The 17,519-nt window shown below is 40.5% G+C and overlaps 1 protein-coding gene across 1 annotated transcript in view; it reads right to left on the reverse strand.

Annotated features, from left to right (window-relative positions):
* SHQ1 (SHQ1, H/ACA ribonucleoprotein assembly factor) overlaps positions 1-17,519 on the reverse strand; it is a 101,958-nt gene that overhangs the window by 72,974 nt on the left and 11,465 nt on the right. Inside the window, exons 5-6 of the mRNA XM_045493562.1 lie at positions 11,357-11,469; positions 4,659-4,786 (exon numbers count right to left, since the gene is read on the reverse strand). Coding sequence (XP_045349518.1) covers positions 4,659-4,786; positions 11,357-11,469 — 241 coding nt within the window. The remainder of the gene's footprint in view (positions 1-4,658; positions 4,787-11,356; positions 11,470-17,519) is intronic.

The raw sequence follows: 17,519 nt of genomic DNA on the forward strand, positions 1-17,519 counted from the left end.
CCGAGGATCCCTTAATTTAAATAGAAGCTCTCAGTTCAATTAAAGCAATCTGATTTAAGGAAAATGTAAGAAAGCACATATTCACTGCATGAAGAATGTATACCTAACAAAGTATTTTAGTCCCCTAGTAATTCATAAGAAGGTTTGAGACAGTATTCTCATAGGTATAGTTTTGAGATGTTCATTACTTCAGCTAATAGCAAAGTGCCAGGTGTTCATGATGATATTATCTCACTTGAGAAAAGCCTTTATCCTAGTTGACTAATAAGGACTTCTGCTTCCAGATAATTCTAAATCATAAGGTAAGCATTCCCAGAACCATTTAATAATACATTTACTCATCTAAAGGTTTATACCTTCATTCTCAAGTAATCACACCTGTATATACACTTAATCGTTTGTAAAGACTGACCTAGGAACTATAGGTTCTGATGTTCCATTACCCACAAGTAAGGGCTTCTGCATAACATAAGTCACTTTCCAAGACCGTGTATGTAAGAAAAGCCTACTTGAATGTACTCAAGAATTCTTGGATGCCAGGTGCCCCTAACCTTTCCTTAAAACACACCACCACCTTTTTCTGAGCGTTTTCAAGTCCATTTTGGCTTAAATAGCTCATTAATAATATACAAATGCATTTAAATTCTGAAATTCAAGCAAAGGAACCAGAGATGATAAATAACAATATTAACAAAGTAGGAAATCACTAGAGAAACCAAAAGTCTGAGCTCCCCAAGGCCTTTTTGATTAGAGCTGTAAATCACATCACCCAAAGGGGAACTTGGGGAGGTTTGCACACAATCAGGTCTAACTAAGCAGCGGCAATGGAAATGACTACAGATGCAGTGCCAACAATACTTGGATGATTGCCACCATGAGTAACATTTGTCAAGCATTTGTATGACTAAGCTACACTACAAAGCAGCCTTGCTATACAGTTCACAACATTTCAGTTAATTATACTTCTATAAATAATCTACAGTCAAACAAAGGCAGCAGAAAGCTCAATTCATTTAGGGAAGACACTGGTGCACTAGCATGATGCAAATGGCCCGGGACCACCTCCCAATGTTACAAAAAACCCAGTCGGTACATGTGAAGACTGCAAAGGGGCTCCCATCAAAATGGAAAGTGACCTTCTTAACTTCACTTTGAACATTCTCTAGTTGTGTTACTTTGAAATCGTCCCTTCTCTCTAAATCCCCCTCCCAAATATCTGTCTTCTGTGGGGCAAAAATTAAATAATCCCTGATCCGGCTCCTCTCGGAGGAATGCAAATCTGTCTATTATATTGTATACTTTCTGGAAAGAGATCAAGGGAACCAGAAGAAAATGTGCTGCATTCAAACCGTTAGCCTAAATGGGTAGTCCCGCAGCGCTACAACTTTCAAAGCTGACACTGACAGTTAGCTCTACAAACACTGGAGAACTCACTGGTGCCAAACAGGATGTCCCCGCTAGGAAGTTCATTGACTAAAAATGTTATGTGGTGTCACACCATGCAACCATGTGCCAAGATTCTTGGGCTGAGATTAACCACGGAGAGACAACATGGGAAATGTGGTAAGTCCATCCTCATGAAACCAGAGCTCAGCAGGAGCACAGCATTTAACACTTCCATTTACAAGCCTTTGGGGAGGAAGACTGGGATCATTAATAAAAGTCTCCGTGTTGTAACTCAGGCCTACAATGAAAATCATAGGAATCATAAAATCAAAGGAATCATAACTGAGGCAAAGACAGGGAGCAAAGTTCACCACCTAAGGCTTATCTGGAATTCTAAACAATCTAGCTTACTATTTTATGATGAGACTGAATCAAAGGTAGAGCCCTCACCCGCACTGCTGTATCTGGCTGGCAACACCCACTGCAGTGACACAGAAAGGAAGGAGGCCAGAGAGGCAAAGAACAAAGAGGAAGTGGAAGGGAAAATACAGCACGAGCATGCTCCTTGAGTAGGCTAAGGACTTGAAAGTTTATTTCTTGGTTTATTTCTTTTTGCCCATATTATCATCTGGGTGAACACACTTCAAAACATTTTCACAATTCTGGGGACCTCCAATACTTGACCAAGAAAAAAAGGAAGAAAGACAGGGGCACCTGGGTGGCTCGGTCAGTTAAATGTCTGACTCTTGGTATCGGCTCAAGTCATGATCTCATGGTTTGTGGGATGGAGCCCCCCATCAGGGTCTGTATTGATAGCACAGGGCCCGCTTGGGATTCTCTCTCCCTCTGGCTCGCTCTCTGCCCCTCCCCCATTCACATGCACGTGCTCTCTCTCACTCTCAAAAATAAAAAAATAAACATTTTTTTGGGGCGCCTGGGTGGCGCAGTCGGTTAAGCGTCCGACTTCAGCCAGGTCACGATCTCGCAGTCCGTGAGTTCGAGCCCCGCGTCGGGCTCTGGGCTGATGGCTCAGAGCCTGGAGCCTGTTTCCGATTCTGTGTCTCCCTCTCTCTCTGCCCCTCCCCCGTTCATGCTCTGTCTCTCTCTGTCCCAAAAATAAATAAACGTTGAAAAAAAAAATTTAAAAAAAAAAAAATAAATAAAAAAAATAAACATTTTTTTAAAAAAAGAAAGAAAGAAAGATCTCATTAACAAAAAACTTCCCCCTAAAGCTTCATAAATGTACAAAAATTTTAATTTCACAGAGAGGCCATTCAATTTCTGGCACTCCCACCATTGATGTTAGTCTACAATAATAATCTCTAACATTTACAACATGCTAGGGATTTCAAGTACATCATCTCATTCAGTCATCAAGACAACTCTATGTGGTAGGTATAAGATTTCCACAGCAACCCTGCCAAGTTGCAAGATCACACAACTAGCCTGTGATGGAGCAAGGTGTTAAAGCCCGAACCCCATATTTAGCTTATATCCCATCCTTAACCCTATACTTGGCACATTACGAAAAATGCTTTCTGTACAACAACACAGAGCTCAAGTTCTTCTACCTTAGATCACAAGTCCTTGCTATTTTTAAAGGTGATTTTTAAAATGAATCACCATACTAGCTTAGCAGGCTACAATTGTTCTCTAAGCACCAGTCGAGATACATGTCACAGGTGGAATGAAGATGAAGGGACAGGAGAGGCAGTGGTTAAAGGGAAGAACTAGTCTAATCTTCTGTTACAATTACACACAGAGAACTAACTCAAAGCCTGGCTCTCACAGAAAACAGGACCTAGAGCAAGCTACAAAGGATCCAAGTGAAGCAAGTTCGAATTTAAATCAAAGAAAGGTAATGCCTTTTCTTGATTTTTAGGGCAACTAGCTCACCCTTGTGGACAGAAAACTTAACTACACAACCACCAATTTCCACCTGCACCACCTTATCAAAACACTGCACCAAATTTGGGGAAACTGATTGAGACCAGCAGATAGCCTTGATGATTTCAGAGTGAGCAGACATTTTAAGCAGACCTACGTGGCATATACAATTACCTATCTCAACTGTGTTAGCAATCTTCTACCTGAAAATGTGTCAATATAATGTGGGAGGTCTCTGAAAGATTCTTAAACTCAAATCAAATATAAAACCAAGGATTTGTTGAAAAGAATGTAACAAGAGCCATTATTTATAAATGAGTTTCTCTACTGCAGTAGTCAATTATAAAAGATTAAAGTAGCAGTTTTTCCATCTGGTAGAAATCACCTAAACTCTAACAAAACCAAACTACAAAAATACTTTGTACAGTATTTATCTCTTCCATAAATATTTACCAAGAACTTAGTATACAACAGGCACTCTGCCAGACAACAGAAATATAGCAAACGACAGACGACCGCGTTACTATGCAGAGAATCAAAGTACTGTTAGGCAATAGACTTGCAGCTACTTCAGACTGAGTGGCCAAAGAAGGTACTGCAAAAAACTGTAAACAAACCGAACGTCCCAACAGTAATAAATAGCCCAAATGTCCATTGATCATGATAAAAATATACAACGGAATGCCAGGCAGCTATTAAAAGCTCAGGAAGAACCCTAAGTGCCCGACATGGAAGAGGTACAACAAGTGCTACACACTGGAGAAAGTCAAGAAAGAACAGAGTGCGTGTGAGTCTGTTTATAAATTTCTTACAGCTAATATTCAGATGTTGGTATATGCACTGAAAAAACCCTAGAACTGTTAAGAGTGATTACTGTTTTTTAATACAGAAATAAAAGCCAAATCAGTATGCTGCAAAACATGGGCCTTCTACTCTTGATCTATCTGAAACTGTTATAATTCTAACATACAGATGCAATATCATGAAAAACTGGGAGAGGACATATCCAATTCAATCAACAGACAAAGGGAATGAAAACTAGGTCTTTTCCCACCATTGCTAATACTCAAATGCCCTTACTACAGTGGAATGTTCAGATCTTTTAAGCAGATTATTCAACTATTACAGATGTCCTGTGTGTTCATGTCCCTAAATTTACTTAAAAAATAAAAATTTTTAAAAGGATCCCAATGATTCAACTATACTTCAGAAGACTGTTCCAAGACCAGTCTAATCATCGAGTAGCATTTTCCAGTCTGGGGTGAAGACTCCATTTCCAAAATTAGCAAACCAAAAGAATATCTTCCCTCCATGAGAGAATTACAACTGTGTGCTTAGTAACAGGGAAGACGGGAAACAAATGAGCCTAATTTTGAGTTGCTTACCTAATGCAGCATGATTTTCTTGCTCCTGACTCTTTCCCAAAGAGGCCATCATTTTTGAATATATGTCAGTCCACCAAGGATTATACTTCAAAATCTGTTCAACAGCCTCATCTTCAAAAAAGTCAGCTCTGGAAAGAAAACAGTCAACGAGCTTGTTACATAGAATTGAGCTGAGTTTCATTTTTCTTTTAATTTTATCTTAACTCCTTACGTTTGGTATTAGAAACAGAGATTGTTAATTCAAAGTACAGATCAAGGAAATGAGCATTGTGTTCACTTTCTGAGTGGTCACTAATCACCATAAAACGAAAGCTGGGGTCAGACTAAAGGGATATGTGACATTTCTGCTCTCCTCAGAAACAAAGCGGAGAAAGGACCAGTCCTTCCCTTGAAGGCCCACCCCCGTACTGCACTGGCATGGGATGAGGCAAATCTGAACACAAAATGGACTGAAGCACTGAACTTGGGCTAGGTTTTTAAGTACCACCTGTTCTGGTAAGGTTACAATAAAGGAAAGAATCTTTTAATTCTACCAAAGGAAAAAAAAAAATAATCAACAGGAAATAAGAGATACTGCACACCTACCCCCCCCCACACACACACACACCATTTATTAGCATACGCCCTCATACTTTCTACCAAGATGCAATTTCTCTTACTTAGCTCTGCTAGTCCTAATAGTCCCTTGGCTTAAAACTATTGGAAAAGAACAAAGCAACGTTTGTAAAGGAGAGAAAATTAATTTGCGTGTACTTCACTTTCTGGGTTTTAACTTGCAAAATAACTGCTACCTTCAAAATAGGTTCCTGGAGGACATTTATTCAGAAATTCTACCACCTTGCATTCAAGCCTGAAAACTGGTATTCGTGGGAGCAGAACAACAAAAAAGTAGAACTCATGGTGAAAAATTCATTTATATGTCAGTTAATTAGAAACTCAAGGAATTGGTTGTTTTCACAGGTTGATTTTCTAGCTGATAGTTTTATGACCTGAAATATTTTTTCTTTCAACTGAGATAATGAAATCTTTCTAAAATTAGAAACTCAGATAACTGAGTTATTAACCGAGTTAATTTCTGATTAGAAAATCAGATAACTTACTGAATTCTTCATACATGCCAAGCACTGCACTAAATACTTTTCACCCATCACTTTCTTAATCTTCACACCATCCCCATAGGCAGGGTGTACTACTAATACTCCCATTTTACATGGGTGGAAACTGAGGGTCAGAAAACTTGTATATCGTGGCCAAGGTCAAAGAACCAGGAAGAAGTGTGGCCAGGATCTGGACCCAATTAAGTCTTACTCCAGAATCCAAGCCATTAACCAATATAAACATTCCATTTTTATGCTTGAGGAAATAAAAGTATATATGGGACAAAACTGAATAGCAATGATCTTGAAATAGTAATTCTCAATTATCAATTTTTGTCAGGTACATGACAGATATTTCAAAAAGATAAATACTACAAGTAAACAGCTAAAATGCTTTAATAAACGTCAACAGGAAGTAGTGACTCTGCCCTGTGCCAACAGTAGTACTGACTCCATTTTGGGCACTGGGGTTACACGGCTGACAAGAGACATGCAGTCAGGGTCCTTATGGAACTTACAGTGACATAGGAGGGCCCAGCAGTCACAATATAAGTGCTATGTAACTACTATCACCTAACAGTATGAGCATCTATGGCAAAGTCAAACTGGGATGACAGGGAAGGTCCCTGAAGGGAAGACTATCTAAGCCAATAGCTGAATGACAATAAACAGTTAACTAGACTAAGACAGGTAGGAGAGAGTATTCTGGCTACAAGAATAGGTAGCAAAGGCCAGGAAACAAGAAGGCACATTTAAGGGGGCAAAGGGGAGTTGAGGATAGCTGAAAACAATACGCTGTAGTGACAACAACACTGTAAGCCATGTCCAAAAAATCTAGTGGATTTTTGTCACTAAAAACGACTAGACACTTAAAACCTTTTACATATGGGTCTCATATCAGTGTGCTTTGGCCCACTGCTCTCACTGGTCTGGAACATGGTCTAGGAGCAAGCCCCAGAGCACAGAAATCATGGAGGCCTGGAAGGGGGTAGTAGCAACGGACATGGAGCAAAGTGGATCTGAGCTACAGTCAGAGGCTAGAATCCTTAGGATGTAGACATAAAGGGGGCCAGGAGTCAAGGTCTATATCCAGCATTCCAGCTGAGACAGTTCAGTGGACAACAGTGCCCTCTGACGAGACAGGAACACGGGGACACTAAACAGACAGAATAGCTGGAGACTTCCGCTTAGAACAGGCTGAGTTTGAGACATCTTTGCAGGACATACAGAGACTGGCGCAATAGGCAGTTAGCCACACAAATCTGATGCTCAGGAGAGACATATGGAATAGTGAGCATTTAGACAGTGACGGAGGCCAAGGGAGAACACACAATCACCCAGAGAGAACTTGGGAGAATGAGAAAAAAGGACTCCACATACTGGAGGGCTGACGACACAAGTCAAGAGTTGAAGAGCCCTTCTAAAATGATTCTGGGTCTCCCTAGAAGAAGTGATGGGAAAAAAAAACAAAACAAGACCTTGTAAAATCTACCACTTCCACGCCCTCCCTCTAAAAATTTCAAAACATTTAAATGACTCTTTTGAGTAAAATCTCACTAATATAGTCCCAATAGTTGAAAATGTGATGGCTTATCCTTTACACTGTCCATGGTTCAAGAGTTTTGTGAACAAGATCTGAAGTTGACTAATGTTCTACTTTCCAAAATGAATTTATTTTCAAGTTTCTAAATGTCATTCACTCAATGAGCATTTACCGAGTGCCCCGTGAAAATGCAGCATCAGGGAGATGAGGATCAGTAAGACACTCCTGACCCTTCGGGGCTCCACAATGAAATGGGAATGGATACAAAGAGAGAATATTGTAACATCAAGATGATCTGTCACTTGGAAGCCCCGAGGAGGGCTTCCTCTGCCAGTCTGAGAGGGGGTGTGCCAAGGGGTGACAGTGGAGCCCAGTCTTAAAAGATAAAAGTTATCCAAGCTAGGTGGAGCAAGGGAGAAAACAGCTGTCACAGGAGTATCATGAATACAAAGTGTGCAAGAAGTGGCGTGGTACAGGCAGAGAAATAACTAAAATTCATTACTGCTGCAGCGTATAGGGTAGACAGGGACAGGCAAAAGAGAAGCTCCAGACGTAAGCACAGTCCAGGTCACAGAGAACTTTCTACACCGTGCTAAGGAGGTAGAAGTTTATATACTTTAATTGATGGAGAACCCAGTGAAGATTTAAAGCAGATGTTCACTTTCAGTACTTAAGACATGATACTGGTGGTTTTATGGTTGATGGATTTGCAGGAGTCCAGGCTGGAGGTGGATACACCAAATACGAAGTCATGAGACTGCTGCACTAAGCCAGACATATAGGAGGACCAGAAAGAGACTGAGTGAAGGAAACAGCAAAGAGATAAATGGTACCACTTCTGGATGGATTAGAAGTGTGGAGAAAGAAAGGAGTCGAAGATAAATCCCAGGTTTCTACCCTGAGTGACTGGAGTGAAAAATGGTACACTCCACCGAACAGAAAATGCAGGAAGACTTTCCAGGTAAAAATGATGAGTTCAATTTTGGACACTCAGCAGAGGAGGTCAGCAAATACCCAGTCGCTCTCCAAACCCTTAACAACGTGACTTTTCTTCAGAGCACTTATCACAATCCAAATCTTGTCTCCTTCCCCACTAGAAAGTAAGCCCCATGAATGCAGTGACCTTGTGGTATTCACACAAATCCTCAGTATGTGTGACTCTGCCTGGCATGCAGTTCATTCAAACCAGGATTTGTTGAACAAATTAGTGCATATGTGAAAGAAGAAATCGATGAGATTTTCCTCTAATGCTTTTTCCTAAGCTTGCCATTTTGAATAAAGAGCCATGCTGGAAGCAAGTGATCTTCTTCCCAGCCTCATCATTAGTACTCAGAGCCTTGACATTCCTCAATTAATCCAAAAGCCAGATGAGTGTATCAAACTCGTAAACAAATTTACAGCACTGAAAAGTTACAATTTAAAATGGCACCCCAAATGCTAGGAATCATTTTTGTACCTCTTCTCATCTCACAGATATTTAGAATGCTAACTCAATTCTTCTATTTTCTCCCAAAGAAGGACATAGGCAGATTTATGAATTGGTTCAGGTAAAAGATATGCTGACAATTAAAAAAAACAATATGCCTAGGGAAGGAAAGAAAAACCACTCTCGGCAGGAGAAATATGAAAACTTGGCTATGATAGGCAAAACAGGAAGGCCTATTAAAGAATGTTTCCAGATACCTTCAACAAACTGTAGTGTAAAAATAATGCCCAAAAGGAGTTACAAATAGCAAAAAATAGACAATCAAAAACAATGCATGCTTATGGATCATCTGTTATATGCCCAGTATTCTGCTGGGCTGCAAAACACACAGCAAGGAATAACATCACAGAATGGCCTCTAGATTTTACAACACAAGACCTAAAAAATAATTATTATCCTAAGTCATTTATATGTGCCTTTGAAAGGTATGAATTTTTCTATATACTGAATTTACCTCACTGTGTTCTGCCTTAGGATAGAATTAAAATTAGTTTTCCTTAAGCCTGTAAAATATCAGACACCGTGACGAGACATGACGACCAGTAAGAAGTCACACAACTTGAAAGTCTCATATACTCCACAATGACATATATTATGTATTACGCATGTACATTACATTCACGTACATAAATGTCTAACATGACACACGCAATGTATTGTCTGCATGGTAGGTAAAAATTGAAGCAAACCTTTTCCTCCACTGTATTAACCATTAAGAACAATTTAAAAAGCACTGAGCTAAAAAAAAATTTTTTTAATTGAAAATTTAAAAGAATTTTACTTGGACTTCTCTAGTATTAACACATCTGGGTGAGTCAGTCAGCCAATATAAATAATGGGTAAGAAGTAACACAAAAACTACAATTAGCCAAAGTCTTACTGTTACTGGAGAAGTCACAAAGAACCTTTACCGCACAGCTCCCACTCTCCGACCTGCCCATGACTAAATTTAAACCACTCGTGTAAGAACTCTTCTTTAAATAATGGAAAGAATAGCTCATGCATACTATTAAAGAAAATGAGCTTCTGGATAAAGAAACACAGAAGATGGAGAAAAATAAGGGCTGCATATAATATCACACTGCTAACTATAAATTCCAATTTCCTAATTCTCTCAGGCCATGTCGTTATTCTTCCAGTTTTAGAAGAGAAGAGATAGGCAGTTCTTCTAATTAAGCTCCCTCCCACTTGAAATTTTACTCTTGTAAAGCTCATTCTGTTTTCATGCTGGCCCGAGAAATTTGCTGACAATGAAATTTCCCACTTTAAATATTCAGCATGATTTTAAATAGGTTTCTTCAAATTACTCTTCAGTGGACCTTTAAAGCCACAATTGGAGAGATAAAGGTAATTAGAAATGGCAATATAAATGGAGCTGAATCTCTCAGATGTCCTCCAAAATATAACATACCCTGCTCTTACCCAGTTCCCCCTAGGATGTTGAACAGTTCTGACCATTTATCACTACACATCACTCAATGCATTTGCACATCACAAGATATATTTCTGCCATTCCAATTAGTCTCCCACTGTGTCACAGGAGATAGAATGTTAATCACAAGAGTAACAGCAGTTAAACTGAAATAGTGTACATGAAAAGGAAATACAAAATGACAAATGGAAAGACTCTTTTCAAGTCCTGACGGAGCCACTTAGTAATGGTATGACCTTGGGCAAGTCCCTTAACCTTCTTTACCCAACTGTTGTGAAAACGGATTTAAATAATCACTTGAGAGCACTTGATAAGCTGAAAGCACTATACAAATATAAGGGAATATGATGATTACAGCTGCATGTATAACGGTTTAGAAATTGTTGGCCCAGAGCTTGGGAAGAATAATAATTGAGGCCTACATCAACCGAGGACTCACATCCTAAGAGAGCCGAGTATCCACAGAAGCCAGGTGACAATCCCTTACTTGGAAGAAGTACTGCTTTTGTGGCCAATGAGAGACATCACAATGCTCAAGTGATTATTTACCTATGCATCAACTAGGTAAGTTTGTTAGGCAGATACAAGCCTGCAAGTGACACATTATGGCAAAAGACACAATCAAGGCAGATGGGAAATACAACAAAACTTAAAATTAGATTTTATTTATACCCTACTGCAATGAACAATTATTTGTTAATTAGACTCAGATCTTCAATTACAGGTGCTCAGAAATGAAGTGTTGGTAAAACCCTGGATCAGCCAAGAAATGTAGTAAATGTAGATTCAAATTCTTAAAAAAAACTGAAACATCTTTTCATTTACATAGACCATTAATTACAACAAAAAGTCTACTGAGAAGAACTATAAATATTCTCACGAATGCAGTGTTCTACTTTTAAGCCTGGCGAGGAAAAACTTAAAGAAGTACATTAAGAGTTCTCCGATGCTGGAATGATATCTTAGAAAGATCACAGAGGCTTAACACTTTGTAGGTTAATTCAAAAGTCAATTAAGGTTCTGAGCCATCACTAATTTCGAGAATCCCAAAACCACAGGCCTAGCATAGTTAAAAAGGCACTCCAAAAATTTTCAAATCAACGTCAGGTCAATTAAACGCTCAAAAAACTCAATACTCACAGATAATGATCAGGATCAAACTTGGCCAGCTCAGCATCCAGGCGTTTCTGCCTTCGTTCAGGTGCAGGAGTGAAATCTGGATCCTTAATATCAATAACATCACTCAATTCATCCTAAGAACACCCAGAAAAGAAAGAATAATTGCTATCTCCTATTTTGTCATTGAAAAATCTAATTTTGCACGAAAGGCCAAAACAAAGGAACGATCTGATCAGCAGGCCATAATACTACCTGTGACATGTAGATTCAAATCTAGCAAATGTTTGTTAAACACCTACTGCTTCCCTGTTAGAAGTTTTCACATAAGTTATCTCATTTAAATCGTACAATAAAGTGATCAATATATATCAGACATAAACGCTCATCATAAATTTTTTTAATGTATATTTAATCTTGAGAGACAGAGACAGAGCACGAGCAGAGGAGAGGCAGAGACAGAGAGACACAGAATCCAAAGGAGGCTCCAGGCTCTGAACTGTCAGCACAGAGCCCGATGTGGGGCTCAAACGCACGAACCATGAGATCACAACCTGAGCCGAAGTCGGACACTTAACTGACTGAGCCACTCAGGCACCCCTGAACATTCATCATTAAAAAAACAAAAAACAAAAAGCAAAAAACAGAGTAACTCCCTGCAAGCAACAGGAACATTCAATTCTCCATCTCTTCCCCATTTACTCCTAGAGATTTTAAAGTTATTAACAGCATGTTTAAATACATTTCTAAATTTTTCTTTTAATGTTTATTTATTTTTGAGACAGAGGGAGACAGAGCGTGAGTGGGAGAGGGGCAGAGAGAGAGGGAGACACAGAATCTGAAACAAGCTCCAGGCTCTGAGCTGTCAGCACAGAGCCCAAAGCAGGGCTCGAACCCATGAACCGTGAGATCATGACCTGAGCTGAAGTCGCACCCTTAACTGACTGAGCCACCCAGGCGCCCCTAAATACATTTCTAGACTGGAAGATGGAGATGCTCCTGCCATGTTAGCAAACAGAACCTTAGATAACTTTTGTGTGCCCATAAATCTCTGCTCGACCAGAAATCCACTAGACCCAGTCAGCCAATCTCCAGAAGCCAGCCCAACCCTGGGTGCTATGCTTACTTCCTGGTTCCCTCTTACCCCCAAACAAGGTTGACTGTGTGGCCTTAGCCAATCAGACATTTCCTATCTTTCTTCCTTGTTATTCTTTATCCCATTAAAATTTTCTGCCTTTCGCGCATTTTTCCAAGTCTCCCAATGAAGACTGTTCACTTCCTAAAGCGTTAAATAAAGTCTGTTTGTATCACTGAAAACTGTCTTCTTTAATCACTTTTGAACATCTACATGCAGACTTTCCTTTTGTTTCTTCCTAAGGACTAACTCAGCTGGTCTCAAATAAGGATTTCCAAATAAAACTTACATATAAAACTGTGTGTGTTCTACTTTATGAGCATATTTAAGAATTTTTAAGGGCAATTTTGATGTATATGACTTTCTATCTGCAAACTTAAAAATCTAATCCTAATTGATATTCAATTTTACCGTAAAAGTCTTCACTGATGTATACACACACACTGATACAGAGCATGTTTCTTAGGTCAAATCCTACAGAAAATAGGTATAGTAGGAAAACTGTCTAGGAAACCATATAATCTTTTTTTTATTATTATTAGAATTATGAAGCCAAAAAAACCTCATACAATGCAAAATATCCCTATAGCGACATCTTTTTTCAACCTCCTCATTCCAATTACTGACCACAAATGAAAAGTATAGAAACTGAAAGAACCTTAACTAAAAAGAAATCCAGGGAAATTACTCGAGAGAGTCATGGAGGGAAACTGAAAACAGATTGGCAAATGGAATGACAGGTTAGTGCCTAATAATCGAGCTTAAAGTCGAGGCAACCTCACCACAAAGAAATGAGCTACAATAAGCTGAAGGAGCCAAGGAGACACTAACATAAACACTCCCCACACAATCCAAATTTTTGCATTGAAAAAAAAAATTCTCTCATTCCTATCACAATCCACTTAGCTCAAATAATATCAACAACATTTAACCTAAGCACATTCTAATACAATGAAAGGGCCCAGAAAACTTTTTGGATGTCACGTCCAGAATACGTTAATACTTCTAACTACAAACATTCCAGGCAAAAACCAGATTCTTGGCTGTCCCCAAATAAAATTTTGCATTCCAAAAGTTCCCTTACAATTCACTTTTGGGAGATTAAGAATATATTTCCCTATAGAAATACTATTAAAACCAGTATTTATGTGCTCATGGTAACCCACAAGTTTATTCCACTTATAATAAACTTTAAATAGAGTACTCTCCATTCAAAGGGCGTACAACCCTGTGGCAATGATTCCATGAAAAAATGCTTTCAGAGTTCCATTGCAACCCACCACAAACATCTCTTCCCCAAGCAGGACAATCTGGACTCTTCCTCTCTTCCTCACCTGCCTGAAATGAAGTCCTCCAGGCACATAGGCAGAAAAGGTGCTGACCGTAGGCCTTGGGAGGAGAGGTCGAGTTGTACTGGGCCCACTGGACTCATGTCAGCCAGGTGGCTACCATGAGAGCTGTTTCCTGCCCATGGACCCCAAGTCCTTCTTCCCAGCACCCTTAAGTCACACATTTGCTTCCCTACTAGCCCCAAGGAGTTCCTTGCACATACATACATGTACTCATTCACTCATTCACTCACTTCTGAAAGCAGCCCAATGAAGCAGAAAAAAATGTGAATCTGTAGTCAGACAAACTGAAATTAAAACCCAGCTCCAGGGGCGCCTGGGTGGCTCAGTCGGTTAAGCGTCCAATTTCAGCTGAGGTCATGGTCTTGCAGTTCTTCAGTTTGAGCCCTGTGTCGGGGTCAGACCCCAGAGTCTGCTTCAGATTCTGCGTCTCCCTCTTTCTCTGCCCCTCCTCCACTCACGCTCTGTCTCTCTCTCTCAAAACTAAAAATAAACATTAAAAAATTTAAAAAAAAATAAACACCTCAGCTCCAGTCTAACTGTGCATCCTCCCTGAATCTTAGCCTCCCTTCTGTGAACGAGTCTAGTGACACCTCTATCGTGAGGCTGCGGACTAGTTTCCCCTTGCTGCTATAACAAATTACTACAAACTTAGAGCCTTAACACAACACAAATATATTCTCTTATAGGTGTGGAGCTCCCAAGTCCAGAGTCAGTCTCACTGGGCTAAAATGAAGGGAAGGCAAAGCTGGTTCCTTCTCAAGGTTCTAAGGGAGAATCGGTTGCTTTGCCTCTTTCATCTTGGAGGGTAGCTTCCTCATTTCTTGGCAGGTGTATTAAAAAAATGTCCCATGACAATGCCCTAACTCCCTCGGCTTCCATCATCATGTGGCCTTCTCTCTTTTCACTTTGACTGTCTTACCTCCTTCTTATAAAGGCCCTGTGATTAGATAGGACTCACCTGGACAATGCCGGATAATCTCCCCATCACAAGATCCTTAACTTAATTGTATGTGCAAAGTCCCTTCTGCCACATAATGCAATATGTTCACATGTTCCAGGGACTGGCACACACAGACATGCCAGGAAATGGGGAGGGAAGGAGCATCATTCTGTCTACCACAGGCTGTTATGAGGATTAAATGAAATAATACGAGTAAAGCATCAAGTACAAAGCTTAATACATTCAATAATTAGCTTCCTCCCTCTGTGTCTCCCTATTCCATGCTGTTCCCTGCACTCACTGTCTAACTTCCTACTGGGAATACCTGTCCTCCTTCCCCTTCCACGTCCTCACTTGCCAGTAGCAATAAAAAGAGAAAAATAGGGATTAAAATGTGCTGCTTCATTACTTCACCTGAACCAGATATAAGGTCACAAATGGGGTAGAATCTGGGAATTTCTGTAGGTAACTACATTTCAGAGGATAAACGGACTAAGGGAACCACAGGCATTTCAAAATACTAATTGCACTGAGAATAAACCCAGACTTTCCCCACAGCTCTGCACAATCTAGCCCCTGTCCTGTACTTCACCCCCACCTCCTACCTTCCTCTTCTGGCTCAAATCCCCCAAGCCACATACCAGGCTTCCTTCCCTTTCTAAAACCCTGAGACTTTGCATTTACAATACACTTCTCACCATTCAAGACTCAGTGCAAATGTCGCTCCTCAAAGAGGCCTTCTCTGGACATCCTCACCAAAGGAGTACCCCACAGTCTCCCACATTACCCCATCCATTCCTTCACTTGTCACTATCTGAAATTCTCTAGTTTATTTGTTGTTTACAGGATTACGGACTAGCTTCCCACTAGAAGATTCCATGAGGACAGGAGTCTGGTCAATATTTTTCCTCACTGTATCCCTGGCACTGTTCCTGGCCTTCAGTATTAAATCATTCATTCAGCAAATACTGTATGAGGGGCTGCCTGGGGTGCTAGAGATCCAGAAATAAATATACACACCAGGTCTCTGCTCTCATGAGAGTAAGAATTAGACAGTAAGAATGCAGCTGTTCTTCCTCTCTCCCTCCTCTCCCCTCTTGCTTCCAGACTCAGGGCCTCCACATGTAGCTATGCAGTCTGTACCCCAAAGAATACGAACATCCCCAGCAGTACAAGCCCCACCAGGCTCGTCCTACACACGGTCATACACAGTGGCCCTGTTCAAACCGGACTCTCAAGAGGAACCGAAAGGAACTACAAAGCCAAGTTAGCGTGGGGGAAGAGAAATCCATCTAGGGCATCAACCAACCAAAGGTAGAAACATAAGATGGGAAATGTTCGGCCATACCAGAACAGCGGTGATTCTGCTACGGCCACTGTCAGTTGAACCATTTAAAGTGGGTATTGCCAAGAAAAGGTCATGCAGGATGAAAATCAGGCTTATGTCAAATTTTGGCATCGCTATGGCAGAGACCCTCCAGGGAGAAAATGAACTGTGTGCACATCTGGCCAGTAGGCCTCCTGGAGACAACAGCCTCGGGTCCCTGGTGCAGCTGCGGGTAGGAAAAGGGCCGGCCAGCCAGCGTCCTGTGGCTGCTGGCAGCGGCGGTGCCGGGAGCTTGCTGGGTTGGCGCCCAGAGACTCTGGGATGGTTGCTCCTGGCAGCCCCCACCGCCTGACGCCGGTTGTGAGGCCCTGACTTTGAGCAGCCGGGGCAGTTTTCCAAAGGCGCCCTGGCGGCTGACAGCGGTTTTAGAAAGGAAAGAAAAAAGGGATGGGGAGGGGAAAGATACGTTAAAAAGAATGTTTCAGCAAATACCACTTCTTTTTTCTTCTCATTATCAGTATGAAATATGGAAGTTTCCAAGCATATGCCGTGTACATGGTCGGAGGGGAAAAAAACATCGACTATAAATCCCCCCCACCCATGAAGGATTATTCGATTAAGAGCAGATACCTGGGTCTTGGAATTACGAATGATGTTTCCTTTCTTTGTTATATTTTTATAATGAATATATATCGCTTTTATCATCAAAGAAAATAAACCTATTTTTCACTTAAGGGGGCGGAAAAAAGAGACTGTGGAAAAACTAGTAAAATATGAGCCATCAACAAAACTTCATGGATATTTTCTCATCCAAAGGCAGAATGAGAGAAAGTCTAAACTTGTGAGAAAACATTCTTTGAGAAAATGCTGACGTTTCTTAAGTCCATCACTTGAAAACAGAAGAGATGTTCTCAAAGGTATTTAGGCAGTAATCATTCCAGCTTCTTCTCATTGCTTCACTAGCAGAAAGACACCCACACCACTAACCTTAGTCAAATGATCACTCAGTTTTTAAGCACAGGGTAGTGGTGTCATACACAGAGCAGTCATGAATGCAGAAAAACTCTGCGAGGAACACCAATTATGTGAGATTTGGGGGCCACTATCGCACAAAACACACCTACGTTAATACCCCAGAGAGGGTGTCCTTTGGTTCACAGAGGATTTTTGAAAGTTTTCATTCCTTAATGGTCACGAAGAATACCACAAAATTCTAGTTTTATTCATTAGAACATATAATCTTGAGGGGAGGGTGGAGGAGAGGAGAAAATGGGTGATGGGCGTTGAGGGCACTTGTTGGGATGAGCAATGGGCATCGCACGTAAGCGATGAGTCACGGGAATCTACCCCCAAAACCAAGAGCACACTTTACGCGGTGTATGTTAGCCAATTTGACAATAAATTATATTAAAAAAAAAATCATTCAATAAAAA

Source organism: Leopardus geoffroyi, chromosome A2 (genome assembly GCF_018350155.1).
Source record: "Leopardus geoffroyi isolate Oge1 chromosome A2, O.geoffroyi_Oge1_pat1.0, whole genome shotgun sequence".
In the NCBI taxonomy this organism is placed as follows: domain Eukaryota; kingdom Metazoa; phylum Chordata; class Mammalia; order Carnivora; family Felidae; genus Leopardus; species Leopardus geoffroyi.